General features: G+C 57.0%; 1 protein-coding gene across 1 annotated transcript in view; it reads right to left on the bottom strand.

Moving 5' to 3' along the window:
- The window catches only part of MBP (myelin basic protein), a 49,517-nt gene extending 37,602 nt beyond the window's left edge, over positions 1–11,915 (bottom strand). Inside the window, exon 1 of the mRNA XM_023520813.1 lies at positions 11,780–11,915. Coding sequence (XP_023376581.1) covers positions 11,780–11,915 — 136 coding nt within the window. The remainder of the gene's footprint in view (positions 1–11,779) is intronic.
- Between the last annotated feature and the right edge of the window lie 4,258 nt (positions 11,916–16,173).

Here is a 16,173-nt window from a genome sequence, read left to right as displayed (position 1 = left end):
GTTTCGCTCGGCCTGCCAGCTGAGAATGATTTTTCCCTCCTTAGTTACAAAAGAAAATAGTAGTATTTCATGACACATAGAAAGTACATGAAATTAACATTTCCGTGTTTATCAAGTGTTGCTGGAACAGCCACCCCCATTTGCTGACGGGCTCCCCGGGCAGAGCTGAGGGAGCACAACAGAGGCGTAAAACACCTACTATCTGCCCCTCAGCAGAAAAAGCCTCCTGAGCTCTGTGATCTGTGAGAACAGGAGCGAGTACTCAGCGCCGGCTCAGCAGAATTCGGAACTGAGTCGGTGCCGTGTGACTGCAGAAGTCGGTTTCTGTGAGCTGAGAGGAAGCGGCTATGCTCCCTTCTCTGCTAAAACATAGTATCAAATCGAACCATCCCACTTCTAAAAACATTTACATTATTTTGTAAGTATTCACAGGATACTTTGATTATGAGTTACTGGGGGGCGGGGGAACTAGTCAGAAGCAGTAACTGTTACATTTGCTCCGTTTTGCAAGGCAGGCACAGTCTGGGTTCGCCATGCGAGGCATCGCCCATACAGCGGCCGCTGAGCCTCTTAGGAAAGAGAGGCTTATTTTTAGATCTTTCCTTGGGGACAGTCGCAGATCTGTACTGCAGGACTTTCTGTCCCTGGAAGCCACAAGAACAATGGTGTCAAATGTCTGGGCGGAGATGGGGGCTGTCCACACAATGTCCGCTTTTCAGAGACGGCGTCCGGGCACCGAGAAGGTGCCCACGTGGAGTAGCCCGGTACCAGCCGGGGGCAGCCACTGCCATTTTTTTAAGGATGAAAAATAACTTGAAAACTCTCCCAGGAAGGAATGTTCAGTGAAATACTTACGAAAACCTCAGGCAATAAAACATGACTTTTTCAGATTCAGAAGAGGTGATGTGACAATCAGATACATGGACATGCAGGAGGCAATCCAAGACGTCGTTTATAAAAACGGTCTTGGGCAAACTCTATTGCTGCTTCAGCTATTTGTAGGCATTAAAGCACATACTACCATCTTAAATGTTTTTTCTTTTGGGAAGTTTGTTTATTTTCTTTGTTTGGAAATCATTTCAAGATAATTTACCACGATCATATAATCAGATCCCATTTACTTTATAGGGTATCTGACTGAGAATGCTGAAAATACTCCCTATCTGCGCATCCAGTGACGCAGATCCTCTAAAAGACTGATTTATGAAAATTCTAACTTAATCGCAATGAGAACTTATAATTTATTTTTATGTTTTGTTGCACGAACCTTGAATAAACTGATAATTTTATCAAGAAATTATCATTTGTAGTAAGTGAACAGTTCTACGTCATGAAAACAGATTCATACATACATGTATATGGATGTGTGTATATCAAGTTCTCCAAAATTGAAGAAAAATTCACCTCCTTGAATCTAAGTATAACATTTAAAATTTTTATCACTGAGACAATTTGGTATCATTTCCTACAGTCTTGGGTAATGCGCAAAGAGTCCTGGTTACTGAGTATGTAAAGAGCACAGCTGTGTGATGTCACCTGTCAGGAGCTGCGCAGGGCAAATGTCACCAGACTGCACCGCTATGACCGCCCGAGGCCAGCACGGTACACAGTTGGGCTGGAGTGGGTTGCAAGGCCCCTTTTAGCCTGAGCATCTGTAAAAGTCCTCTACGGTGCGTGAGATGCCGGCGTTGGGAGGTGGTTCCCTGGGGAGGAAGCCTCTGACCCCGCGTGCGTTAATGGGCCGAGTTGGGGGCTGTGGGGCGTGAGGGACATTAGTTTATCTATGCGCTTCTGACATGGAGCCGGAGCGAGCGAGAGGGGTGTAGAATGCGGGCTGACTGTGCGCACCTGTCCACACACCGCTGACGCCTGCCGCTCACGTGCCTGGACGGTCAGGCGGGAGTCTGGGGCGTCAGCTCGCTCAGCTCTCAGCTTCTCAGCCTGTCCCAGTGACGTGGTGGCCTCCGACACACTGACGTGGAGCCCGCACCCTGCTCCGTGACGTGTGCCCATTCTGAGTCTCTGACGCTGCAGCGCTGCATCTCCGCCCGCGTGACTCTGCAAAGCCTCCCCCTCCGGACGCAAGCACGCTCCCCAGGTGCGGGCAGCCCGGCTGACCCTTAAATCCCGGCCCTTGCCACACCAGGGTGATGGGGGCGGCACGGAGCCCCTGGGGTGCCGCATGGCGGCCAGGAGGACGGCCGGGCATGCAGCACGGCTGGGCTCCGTGTGGCCGGAGAGTGTCGTGGGCTGTGACATGGGGATACTTCTGGAAAGGCAGACTCAGCAAGCCAAGGACCGGCCCTGTGACTGCAGCCAGCTGTCCTTTCTCCTGATACCTGCGGCCTTGCCCCGGCCAGCAGCTCTGTGGCCCTATCCTGGACGTGTGGCTGCCGTGCTGTTGGTCCGAGACCAATGCCCCTTGGATTGTCCTCCATGCCAGCTGCATCAGCCCTCTGCAGCCCTGCCCTGGGCAGTACGGCGTCCACAACGGGCCCGCTGCCTTCTGCCATGGCCTCCCGTCGCCAGGCTCCTCTGCTGGGACACCGGCTAACTGCCCCACGACCCTGGCTTTCATAGGCTGGCCCAGGGGCCACGGTCCCCTGCGGCCTTCTAGATCCTTCTCAGAGCAGGCAATGACCCTGCTCAGAACCCGTCCCGGGAGAGCACCTCTCGGTGGCCTCCCCACACTCGTCCTGGAGATGGCTGGCCTGAGTCACCGCCCCACTCGACCTCCAGTGCCTCAGCGGAGGGCGGTGGGGACAGAGGCGTCCAGGTGACATCCCAGGGCACCAGGGATGACTGCTGTGTGAACAGTCAGGCCCCAAATCACGCTAAACGTAAGTGACAGCAGAAGAAAACCATCTGTTTAGAAAGGCGTCATAATTTTCTTCTTTTTAAGTGAATTTACTTCCAGGAAATGATAATGTCTATAGCCTTAATGACAACCGTTAGGATGGCTGTTGGTTTTTGCTGTGTGTGCATGTGCGTGTGTGCATGCGTGTGCGTGCGTGTGAATCGGTGTGCGTGTGTGCTCGTGTGTGTGCGTGTGTGCATGTGTGCGCGCATATGCGTGTGCTCGTGTGTGTGCGTGTGCACACGTGTGTGTGCGTGTGCGCGCGCGTGTGCGTGTGTGCATCTGTGTGCGTGTGCTCGTGTGTGTGCATGTGTTCGTGTGTGTGCATGTGTTCGTGTGTGTGCATGTGTGCTCGTGTGTGTGCATGTGCGCGTGTGCGTGCGTGTGCGTGCGTGTGAATCTGTGTGCGTGTGTGCTCGTGTGTGTATGCATGTGTGTGCGTGTGTGCGTGCGCATATGCGTGTGCTCGTGTGTGTGTGCGTGTGCGCATGTGCGTGTGTGCATCTGCGTGCGTGTGTGCTCGTGTGTGTGCATGTGTGTGTGTGTGCATGTGTGCGTGTGTGTGCGTGTGCATGTGCACACGGGGTGGAAGACTGCTGCCCTTTGTGACAAGCGATGCCCAGCTACATTGATAAATGGAAGGTGTGGCCTGCTGTGTTGTGACCGAGGGTTGCTTTCTAAGCAGTCCGCTCCTGCGGCCAGGGCTAATCCGCCTCTGGTCCCCCATTAGGAAAGGAACGTGGCTTTGGGTAGAGAAAACCGATGACAGGCGGTGACAGAGCAAACGGACAGAGGCCGCTCGGCCTCGATCCCCACAGAAGTGCTGCAGGCCACCAGTGATTCAAAGCTGATCGCTGACCTGATCGATGGGTTTCTGCAAACCTGGCTAAAGCGGATCAGGACACTGAGGACGGCGGCCGGGCAGAGACGTCTAACGACAGGTTCCCTAAGGGAAGACGCCGGCTCCTCCCCAGGAGGCTGGGACCATGGGAAGGAAGGGCGGTCGCAAAGCCCCACGTTATTTGGCCACCTCCATCTGCAGCAAAGCCATGTTCGAAGATGAAAAATTGCTTTCAAGGATTTAAACTTTTTCTTTCCATTGGAAAAAGGGTCACTTAACATAAAGTGTTTTAAATGACGGCGAGCAGGCAGCACGCAGGGGAAGCGGAGCCCTGCACCCGGCCACGAGGAGACAGGAGACGGGCTTTGTCCTGGGGCGGGGGGAGGTGGGGGCGGCGTTCTTAGTGCAGGGCCTACGAGCTCATCGGGGCGCCCTCTCCAGCTGCAGGCCCGAGGCACGGCCCGGCGCTGGCTTGGGACGGCCCTGGACACCTGCGTTGCGGAGAGCATTTCCTTAATGTCAGCTGTTCACCGAGGCACGAAATGCTTAATAATCCACGTATTCAGACTGTTGGACCCGATTTCGAGCTGACAGTGGGTGTTAATTGTTGTACGTATGTCTCTGGTGACTGTGTCGCTGTTTTGTTTGGTGGTGATGTGGAAACCTGCAGCCGATCTTGGGCTGAGTGAGGCTGTCGTGGTGGCTCTCTGGGGACTCACAGAGATGAGAACTCCTGCCATGTAAGTGCACTGCCCAGTTTACTTCGAGCACCCCAGGTCGCCCCCCCACCCCCCCATCACCCGTAACCACACCTGACACACACACTCGGCCCCGTGACGCAGCTCTGCTGCTCCCAGCGTGGGGGCAGCCCAGCTGGAGGGACCGAGGAGGGGACGGGTCCTGGTCCCTCGGGTCCTGCAAGGGGCTTTCAAGGGTCGACCCATCCAACTGCTGCCTCTGAGTCCTCCCTAAACACCGGTGGTCCTCCCTGTACCCTGAGTCCGGGCAGAGCCGTGCGAACCCTCTCAAACGTGCCTTCGGGAAGGCAGGGTGTGTGTGTGTGTGTGTGTGTGTGTGTGACAGACCACAGGCCCCTGAGACTTTCGGTGGCCATGGAGCCTCCTCCCGCAGTGTCCCCTGAACCCGTGTCCCCTCCCTGAGGGCCTGCCCTTCAGGCTGGTTCCAGGGCAGGGAAGTGTTGACTTAGAGAATTCAAGCGGATAATGGACGCCCAGATGCCACTGGTCACCCAGTGACTGGTGGTTTGTGGAGGCAGAAGAACTCTCTGAGGCGGTGGCCTATGCAGGGCCATCCACTCCTCGGCTGCCCGCCCACCCGACGTGGCTATGGGTCGAGCGAATCCGACACTAAAGAGGCCTCTGGGGGGTGGCATTTGGTGAGCACCCAAATACAAATGACAGAGGTGACAGTGAAACTCGGCGAACAGCCTTGCCCTGGGAAGCTCGGCATAACACAAAGTACGGCCGCCACTGACAGGCGTCTGCCCACGAGAACTGGACACTCGCGCCCCCAAACCCAGACGCGAGGCCCCCAGCAACAAGATCCACCCGCACGTGCACCAAGCGAGGGCTGTCCACGGAAGGGAAGGGACGCAGGCCGTGACATGGGCGAGCCTCGGAAACTCTGCGCCGAGTGACAGACGCTAGTCACAGAGGCCGCCTGTGCAGTGTCGAGGCACAAACCCACCCTCAGGAAGGCGCCAGGGGCCAGAGGTCGGTGGGACAGTCCAGGGCACAGGTTTCTCATGGGCGGGATGCAAGCGTTCTAAAGTTAGACTATGGATAACTCTGCGAATATGCTAAGACCATGAATATGCACACTGAAAATGGGTGACCTTTATGGGACATAAATTATACCTCAATAAAGCTGTAAAAAAAATAAAAGCGATTAAGGACATTTTCATTTTACTGTTTGTTGTTTCACTATAACTTTCAACAAAACAAAAGAAATCGGGAGAGGAAGGGATATGCTCAATGAGTTTTTAAAGCAATTGAGAAAAGCAAAGATACATTTAGTATTTAATTCCAAATGCCAGTGAGTAACTGATGAGTATGCATCTGTCAGAACATGTCAACGATAATGCACGTATTATGCAATAAAAGAGTTGGATCTATTAATCTTCAGAGGAAAATTCTGTGCAAAAATTACACGATGTCATTGTACGACTGAAAATTAACTGAAAAGCTAGGAAGGAGGGAAGCGAAAATGTTTTGTTACGAGACTATCATGTTAGGCCTCTTACTGGTATTGGATTTTATTCCCTCAAATCACTGCGCTGTAAGTGTTATAATCTCTATTTTGCGGGTTCGAAGAAGTCAAAACAGTGAACAGGAACCGCTCGTTGATTAGGCGGCGGGACGGGATCTGAGCGTGGGTGGGGAGTCACCTCCCTGGGGGCAGCGTGTGCTCCGCGGAGACCAGCCTGGGGCACAGAAACGGCGCCATAAGCATCTGTGGGACGGGTCGCCCTTATTTTATACGAATAAAACAACATTTGCGCGATTCCTGGCGGAGAGGGAGTCTGCATGGCCTCCGTCCCAACCCCGGCGCGGAATAGTCGGGTTTGGTTTTCTGTCTTTTTTAAAGTTCGGCAACTTTAGAGTGAAAAGCTGGTCGGGTGGCTCACAGGGGACCCGGACGTGAGCCTGAGTGGCTTGAACAGAGGGCCTCGGGGGATGTGGGTGCTCGGAGCTGTTTGCGACAGGAATGGGATAGGGTTAGCAGCCCATGGAGCCTTCGCCGCCGCTATTGTTGGCCGTATGTGGATGGATTAGCAGCAGTCGTCACTCGGGTCCGAATGACTGTCTTCACTTCCCCAAACGAAGCCGCTTCTGTAGCTATGGAAACAAGGGCGGCTTCGATTTCTGCCAGGTGCCGAGTTCGCAGGGCCGATGTTCCCGGGAGAGCAGCGGCGACAGCTGCTTCTCCTTGTGCTGCCCGATCCGCATCCTGCTGCTCTCGCGACTCCCAGGAAACCGTGCCTCGACGTCCCCGCCGTCCGGGGGGACCTGCGGGCCTGGGGTCCTGACCGGGAGGCCTGTCTGGCCAAGAGAACACTCCTGGCTCCAGTACTGCGCGGAAGAGAGCAGCAGTTGCAAAAACAAAGCCACGCAGAACGCGATCTGAAAACCGCAGGGCCGCCTCATAGTTTGGAAGATGCACAGCGGCCCCGCAACACGAAGACGCGTTCCCGCCGCGCCGCGCCGCACGCGTGGACCGCGCGCCCCGCGCCGCGTCTGCGCCGTGCGCGCTGCGGCCGCGGTGTCCTGCCGCGGTGCTAGCTCCCCGTTCCTGGAGGTCGTTCTTGGGTGACTGGAACCCAGTCCCGTGGGTGCCACTGAATAAAAGGTTCTGTTCGAATGGCTTAGAAATACCGGCCTCTGCGCGACGTGCGACAGTTCTGGACAGCGTTCCCGCCCCGAAGGGACGTCCCTGTGTGGGTCAACGTGAAGTGGCCACCACGGGAAGGCCGCGCCCTCCCAGGGAGTGGGGACAGGGCTCCCGGGGTCCCGCACCCGCGGAAGGGAGATGCGGGCAGGAGGTCGCCGCGGCCATCGTGGCGCGCGCGTTAACGCCGCGGGTGCGTGGACCGGACCCGGCGAGGCCGCAGCCTGGGCGCGGAGGGGGCCGGGCCTCAAGCTGGGACACGCCGCGGGCCACCGGCCACGCCCATCGCAGCTGCTATTTGCGCGGCTGTGAGGCCTGTGTTCTCTCTTTGTCCTAGAAGCCCTTCAGTTATCCTATTGTGGCTCTGCTGGCCTCAAGTGACCCTGCGCCGCACACCTCATTCCGAGGGCCAGGACCAGTGGGGGTGAGCGCGCGGGGCAGGCGACAGTGCCCTCGCGTCGCCGCTGCCCAGTGCCGCCCTGCGGACAGCCAGGTCGCAGCGTGCTGCCGAGGCCTCGCCCGGGCACGCGCTCCCGCGGACCGCAGCGTTATCCCGGGCTGTGGCCGGGGGCGACGGGATGTGCTCCGCTGACCCGGGACACAGGGACAGCAAGCCCCGGGCCACCGGCCTCCCGGCTCTGCCCGGCCTGCTCCACCCACACACGTGCACGGCGCCCCACCTGGCCTCCGCCCCTTGTGGGGCCGCTTCTCTCTGTCGGCCACTTCCTGTCGCCAGACCCGTCTGCTCATCCGCTGTAAAGGGTTTGACGGCACAGGTGACTGACAACCGTTGGTCTGTGCGCATCCTATTCATCAGTCTACAGGGTGCCCAGACGGCTCCCCCAGCGCCGCGTGGAGGTCTGGTCTGGCCCGGCCCACAGCTGACATCGTCCCCAGACAGAACCGACACATTGTGCAATTGGGAAGGGTCACAGAAGGCACAGCACGGACTGACCGCTGGTGGCACAAGTCCGAATTAGCGGGATAGCTGTACTCTGTGCTGGACTGAGAGCTTGATGACGGTGGGGACTGTCCCCCGAGCTCCCACAGCGATGCTGGGCGTGTCACTGCCCCCCCCCCGGAATGTCCTCTGTCCTGTGCAGTGGGCCCGTTGCAGTGGGGCGGGTGCTCTCCCAGCCCAATGACTTGCTGCTCCCTGAACCTCCTGGTGACACAGCAGTGGGACGAGCTGCCCTGACCGCAGGGACCGGTGAAGCTGGCCTGAGCGCCCTTTGGAGCTGTCATTCCGTCTGTGTGTTCTGAGTCCCCATCGCTCCTCTTGGACAATGGGCAGCTCCCCTCCCCACCCCCGTGTGCTCGCCAGGAGGCCAGGACATGAAAGGATGCTCCCGCCCCCGGGGACTCTGGGCCTCCTGGGCAGGGTGAACACGTTTCAGCTGACCGGGTCTCGTTTCCATGCGGGCAGCGGAGAGCTCCAGATTGAAGGCAAGGTCCAGCTCTAAGCTGCTACGGGGTGACACATGCACAGCTGTCCTTTGCTGTGGACTTGGGGCCTTCGTCCCCCCTGCCAGGGCTGTCCTGTCAGCTCCGGTGTGTGAGCTGTGGGTCACAGGTCACGCTGGAAGGAGCCACAGTCTTTCCGGAAAGAGCAGTGCTGCCCCCTCGTGGACACGTCTCTCCTTTGTCCCCACAACTTCAGGGGACCTTGGGCTTCCCTCGCCTCAGCGGAACTACCTGCTTTGTTTGAGCCCCATGGCTAGGGAACTCGGAGGGAGGGGACGGGGCAATGACACCTTCCTTCTTGCCTGGTTTTCAAATGACACAGACCGCGTGTGCCGTGCGTGGGTGTGGGATTCCGGAAAAGCCGCGGGACAAGGCTACTGCGGACCAGCCTGTTTCCCCAAAGCGCGGATGGCGCCCGCTTCTCCCTCCTGGCCACCTGCCCTGAAACTGTTCTCTCCCTCTTCGGGGGCTGGGCAAAGCCGTCTCGGGGGGTCACTGTCAGAAGCCCGGTCACAGCAAGGGGCTCGAACGTGCGCTCTAGGGTTACCTGCCACCTGCTGAGCGATAACACAGCCCTCTGAGGGAGTGTCCCGTGAAACAGAAGAGCAAACCAGTTTCAGAAGCGTCGCTGCGTTAAGGGCTGGCTCTGCCTGCAGAGGGACGTGGAGGAAGCGAGCGTGTGGCCTGTTGTGCAACGTGTGGTTTCGAGCACGCGGGGTGTGAGCCAGCAGCTCCTGGCGCCTGTGCCGGCCATCGCCAGCCCCGGGCTGCGAGCTTCTCCAAGTCCCCGCTCGGGGCTCGGAGACAGCACCGTCCGCCCGACTTTCCCAGACACCTGGAGTCCCTGTGACCTCAGAAAGGAGGTGGGTAACAGGCGACGGCCCTTGTGTGCCCCTCACAGCCCCGGTTCTTCTGACACGTGGACAAAGTGATTGCCAGGAGCTGGAGGATGATTGTGAAATGCTTGCCGATGACTCACGGTCCAGAGCACAGGGAGAAGCCGTGGCCTCCTGTCACGCTCAGGGAGCTTCTGTTTGGGCCAGAGAATTTTTTGTGAGGTGCAGGGAGCTGACTGCACCCGGAGTGACGTTCATAGAGCGCTTCGGAATCCCCAAGACGAGACCGCGAGGTTGACGGCCGTGGTCATTCTAGCTTCTCGTACGCCGTCACCCTGCGCCTGCAGACCGGGGTCCAGGGCAGCCGTAGGAGCGAGGGACGTTCAAGTCCTGCCGGCCGCTCTGCAGGGCCTCGCCGTCTGCATTACTCGGTGGCCGGGCACAGTGACGGGGACCCCGCAGGCCACCTTCCTCAGGGGCAGTGAAGTGAGGACCTCCTCCCGTGGCCAGTCTCCCGTTTCCCCTCTGTTGTGACTCAACCTGAAGCCGGTGTCAGCTGGGCATGGCCCAGAGGTGGCGGCGGGCAGGAGCACACCCTAATCCCCACAGCGGGGAGGGCCCGGTGGGTGCCGCACACTCGTCCCACAGTGCGAGTGGTGCCCGTGCTATGGGCACTTGGGAGCCACGGTGTGCGGAGTGGGCAAAGTTTGCTGCCCAGGAGAAGACAGAGCCGAGTTTGGGACGTGACTGAAACATCTGCGCTTCCGCTGGCTTTCACATTGGGCTCCAGATTATAATTCTCCGAACCGAGTATCTATCTGAGGTTAAAGTGGGCCGCCGGAGGGATTTTGTGCCATTTTCATAACTTAAGGAAAAGGCTCATTATTGACCTTTCTCATTCTATATCATATAAATGTCATATATACGCATACGTACGTAGTGTGTGTGCATCTGATAGCGACGGAATCACTCGCATTGTTACGAATAACCCTAAAAGCAATGACCCAGGGGAATAATAGGAACGGTGATGTCTGCTTTAAAAAGAAGTATGTTTACCCACAATAGTAAAACTCACTCTCCTCCGTGTATGAAACCTCAGCTGTCATTTCCGTGGGTGTTTACACACGCGTGGTTGGACTATGCGGGTGAGGAGCTAACGTAAAACACCTCCCTCCGGGGGACAGACGGGCGAACTGCGGACGCCGACACCACGGTGCCTGCCCGTGTTCCCGCGGGCTCGGCCTCGCCGGCAGGAGGCCACCGCCTACGGCTCCCTCTCCTTCCCATGCCCCTGAGGAGCCGGGCCCCCTCCGAGAAGACGCCCTGAAAACAGGTGTGAGCCGTGAAGGAGCAGGGCCGTGTTGGGTCCCTTGTGCACTCCCGGCCTGACGGTCACTCAGTCAGGGTCGAGGTCCCCGCCCCCCGGGCGTTCGGGGCACGCTGAGCTGATTTTCACGGAGGCTTCAGATGGAAAGCGTGGGCGGCGGGCTTGGTGGCGACGTGTGTGGGCTCAGGAGGGTGGGAGGCAGAGAAGAGCAAGTGAATTGGGGACATAAATTGGGGGGCGGGGTTTGTCCCGCCTAACGAGAGATGCATAAAGAAGCTGTTTTCCTGAATAAGTGCAGACCGGGCCGGGGACATGACGGGGCCACAGCCTGCGGGCCGGGCTGGCCCCGCACGGGCTCCGTGCTGCCTGTCGCCCTCGCCACTCCACACGCCCGTGGAGCCACCGAGGCTCGGACAGATGCACTTGGAGTCTCTGCTTAGCCCTGGGCTCTCCGGCGAGTCACCGTCACACGGCCGAGGTGCGTTAAGGTAGAAGCCACAGGAGAACCTGTTTGTTCACTCCCGGGGAGCAGAGACGAAGGTGGGTGACAACACGTAAAGGCCGCGTGTGTCACGTCACGAGGGCACCACCAAAAAGCAGTTTCGTAGAAAACGGGTATCTCCTCGCACCTCCCGAGTCGGTCTTTGTAGTTAGAATACGCCCGGTGTCTGGGCTTGGGGATGGTTTCACTTCCTCATCGGCGAGATTTTTCTGGGCGCTGTTAGGCTTTCTACCACCCACACACAAATAAGCGAATAGATGGTCAGAGAAATTTTGCATAATATGGAAAAATCTGGGAACTCTCTGACGTCTGTGTGTACAAAAAGACATGCAAAACGAAGCTAAAACAGGCAAAAGCAAGACGGGGAGAGACCCCCTTCCCCAGCCGCCGGGGCTCCCCGTCCTCGCTTCATAGAGCTTGCACTTCGTAAAGAGCAGATCCATAGGTTACTCATGTAATTAGAAAATTAAAGCCTTCCCCACCGAGGACATATCTGCACACAATTATCATACGAAATAACGTCCGGGACTCGCCTGTCACGTACCAAACACGTCGTTGTCCTCCGAGGCGTCCTGGGGCGGTCCGCGCCGGTCCCTCCTCTTCTCCGGCGCCCCCCTGGCAGCGCCACCATCCTGGAGAAGCAAAACAAAACAAAATCCCTTCTTAAGACGCTCGCACATCCGGCAGCGCAGGTCACACGCACGACCGTCCTCACGGGCCGAACTCGCGCCTCGCTCGGGGCGGGCTCTGCGGAGCGGGCTCCGAATCCCGGCCCGTGTCCTCGGCCCCAGCGCGCGCGCGCTCCTGCCCCAGCGGATACGAAAGAAATGGCCCACCGACCCGGTCCGAGAAATTAGCCACCCCGCGCCCTATTTCCTAGCGACAAAGTCGGAGGAGATGATTCCCGGTGCCGCTGGGGCGTGGGGAGGGATGGTCCCGGGAGCTGGCTCCACGCCCTTCCAGAGGACAAACAACAGCAGGGACCGTGGTGTCCCCCATGCCCTCCTCCTGACCCCGGGGCCAGGCAGAGGTCGGAGCCTCTGGGGACGCGGACCCACCCGGCCCCAGTCTCCTTCCCGTCCCCCCGGCAGAGCTGACACTGTCAGGAACACCAGTCTTTCTGTCCACAAACGTCACAGTGCCTGGCACCCGGACGGTGCCGTTGAGAAAACTCTATTTATGCCGTGTAAGAACAGTTCAAAATCGACAATTTCCGTTTCGGCAGAGGAGCCGCAGGTGGCTCAGGACGTGTTCTTTGGTCCTCACCCATTGAACTGGAGAACAGAGTAAAACGCGAACAGAAAGAATTTCCCGACGGAGCCTTTTGTCAGCTACAAATCCACGTCGCGTGTGTTCGCCGAACATCTGGCTTCCACACTGGTGTCAGTCGTCACTAACTGCAGAGCGATCGCGTTGTTTGAGAAGTAATAAGTCGATGCAGCTCCGCTACCGTCTTTATTCCTGGGGATGGTTTTTCACACTTTAGCGTCTGGGATCGGGTCGCCCCTCCCCACCGGCAGAGCCTCGGATCGGAACCGGCCACGCATTTTCCTTCCTCGTGGTAGGTAACGAAGCGCTGAGCCCCGGAGGCGATGGCATCTCCGGCTCAGGGTAAAAGGCTGATGTTTGAAGCAAATCCCCTTGCTTTCGACGAGTGGAGGGTGGTGACACGGTGACCCAGCTCCCGGCTCCCCCGCTCAGGCCGGAGGGCGCAGAGGCGTCCGGGATCCCACAGCCCTGCCCCTCGCAGACTTCCGACCCGCAGCGACACGGCCCCGCTGCTCACTCCTGACCTGCAGCGGCCACGGTGGGACCCAGAGCAGAGGGGACAGCCAGGACCTCAACGTCACCCCCCCGCCCCGAGCTTGTCCGCTTCTCGGCCTCGGCCGTCCAGCCGGTGACCCGCACAGCACGTGGCACGGGCCGGGACGGTCGTGTTGCTCTGGGAATCTACGGACTAATTTCTGTCCTGATCGAAAGCTCGCTTCTGAGGCCTGACACCGCTGGTGCCCACGGGCGGGAAGGTATCCTTACGGACGGCACGCGCTCAGTAAGCGATGGGCCACAAACGGAACGACCAGAAGCAGGACGCCGTGTGTCCAATGCAATGGACGCCCCATGATCAAGAAACACGAGCTTCCTGTAAGTACCAGAATGCAGCAAAGCACCGCTAGACAAAAGAGGGCCGGTCCCCAAGACCCAGGAGCCCCCGGAGTGTCACTGTCCCAATGCGACCCGGGTCCCAAATTCGGTCTGTGACTGCAAGTGTCTAAAGGCATCGCAAGCACCTGCGGCTTCTTCAGAAGAGTCGCGCGGCCTCTCGTCCGCCAGCCTCGGCCCGGGAGCCCGTGTGGGAACCCGTGCGCTTTCCCACGGTCATTCTAGGGGAAATACGATAAGACGAAAGTCTCGTAATTACAAATGTAGATTTAAAAATATTCCCTACCATGATGCAGCCCACTGATCAGCACCGTCGCCCGACATTCTCTATAAATCCGGCGACTTCCACCCCCCCCAGCACTTTACCGTTCTACTCAGAGGTTTTCGTTTGTGCGTAATGAAAACGCCTTTTTGCTGGCGCGTCCTCTGGTTGGTGGAGGAGCCTTAATGGGTGCGCACGTCCGTGCGGACCCCGAGGAGTGTCTGCTGTCCCCTCCTGTCATCGCCCAGAGTGTAGTGACGCCCATCCCACTCGGTCCGAGGGCCCCCCCGGGGCTGGGGGCCCATCCTCTGCCGCAGGGTCTCTGGCGCTCGCCGGGCAGACAGCGTTCGCTCATCTTCACTGGTCCAGGTGGTCGACCCGAACGGGAGGCCACGGGCAGGACTCTGTCCGTCTTCAGTGTTAGAAAGGTTTAAAATTCTCTTTAAATACGAGTGGCTATTTCTTGCATTGCCTAAAGAAATCGCCTTTTGGATGTCTCTTTGTGACACGACTGGATTATAAACGTTATTTATGGGATGAGGAGGTGCTGGCCGTGTGCCTGGGACTGCTCGGCGAGCTCGGCAGAGCCAGTGCGGCGTCCACCCTCGGCAAGGACTTGCTCCTCCCAGATTCAAACGAGATCCAGTGAGGTCAAACCCAAGATCCCCACCGGGACTTAGCGAAGCTTCGTGACAGTGGAGTTAAAACAGTCCCATTGTCCGTGGGGCGTGAGGTGTCACACACGAGAAGGTCCTGGGAGGCAGGGGTCAACGTCATTGTGCTTTGGCAACGTCACCTGTCTGTGGGGTCAAATCTCAGCCCTTCCATTATGTGTGTGTGTGTGCGCGTGTGTGTGTGTGTGTGTGCGTGCACGTGTGCGTGTGTGCATGTGTGTGTATGTGTGTGTGTTGTAATAAAATTGCTCTTATAACTTTGATCTTATTACTCAGCATTTTTGGTTTGTTTCTTGCAAACAAGGATCGTTCTTCTCGCTTTAGGCTGGGTTCGGATAAGTAATGAAAGATACTAGCAAAACACCGAAAGCTTTTCGGATCAAAGTAAAGAATATGAAGAGACATGAAAACCAGGATTATGTAAACTGTCTCGTTTCAAAGGCATGTCTGTTTTCCAGAGGAATCGGAGCTGGGTGGGGACATTCCTGTGAGGGCAGGCTTAGCCTGTCCAGGCCAGGGCTTCTCCACTCGAGGGGTCACCCCGCCACCCCTGGTGAGAGCCACTGGCCTAGACAAGGAGAACATTGAGAAAAGGAGTGGAAGCCACGAGTCCATTTACTAGCGTCCTTGCTAGTAATGCATTTTCCCCTAAAGATACATTTTAACTCATTGAAACTCTGCTTTTAAAAGAACAATCTGAGAGCGGATACAATATGACAAGAACTAGAGACTGACTGAAAGTGAGAATCAGATTTAATTTGGCCATTAAACCAAGTGCCACCTACACGATGCTTTCTTAGATTGACACCTTATATTTGTGCTTAAAGCACCACCAACAAAACAATGGGGAGACTGGACATCATCGAAATTAAAACATTCTATGCTGCAGTTGATACCATGTAGAACAAGAAACAACAACTCAGAGAATGGGAGAAATGTTTGTAAATCATATCCGTGATAAAGGTCTAGTGTCTAAAATATGTAAAGAGCTCTTACAACTCAACAACAAAATGACACGTCATCCAATTAAAACCATGGGCAAAGGATGTGAAAAGACATCTCTCCAAAGAAGACACAGGAATGGCCAGTAAGCGCCTGGAAGATGCTTGACATCATTATCCGTTAAGGAAACGCACAACAGAACCACAACGAGACACCACTTCACACCCGCCGGGATGGACATGATCAAAAAGGCTGTCGGTGAGGAATGAACAAGTCGAAACACACGTCGCTAGCAAAATGGGGCACCGCTGCGGAAAAGAGTTTGGCGGTTTCTCAAAAAATGGACCACAGAGGTGCCAGGTGACCCATCCAATCCGCTCCCAGGCGTGTGCCCAGGAGAAACAGAAACACATGTACACGAAACCGCGCACATGAATGTCCGGAGCATCCACCGCAGCGGGAACAGGTGGAAACCACCCAAATGTCCACCAGGTAACGAAAGGAAAGATAAGGTGTGGGCTCTGCCTGCACCCCATTCAGCAACGAGAAGGAACAGAGTGCTGTCGCACGCGGCCACGGGGACGGACGCCGAGGACCTGCACGCGAGAGGCCAGACCCGTGGGAACCGCGTGCCGGGTCGTTCCAGATACACAAGACGACCAGGAGCGGCAAATCCGAGGCTGGAAACAGCGTCACTCGAGGCCTAGGGCTGGGGGTGAGTGGCCACGGCCAGGGGGGACGGGGCTTTCTTTTAGGGGTGACAAAAACCTTATAGAAACAGACTGTGGTGATGGCTGCACAATCAAAGATGCGAAAACATATTGATTTGCACACTTTAAATGAATAAATTTTATGCTACGTGAATTAAATTTCACTAAAGCTATTAAAAGGATAAACAAT

Source organism: Pteropus vampyrus, unplaced genomic scaffold (genome assembly GCF_000151845.1).
Source record: "Pteropus vampyrus isolate Shadow unplaced genomic scaffold, Pvam_2.0 Scaffold277, whole genome shotgun sequence".
NCBI classification, from domain to species: Eukaryota; Metazoa; Chordata; class Mammalia; order Chiroptera; family Pteropodidae; genus Pteropus; species Pteropus vampyrus.
The sequence above is the reverse complement of the archived record's forward strand: the minus strand, read 5'-3'. Positions and strand labels throughout refer to the sequence as shown.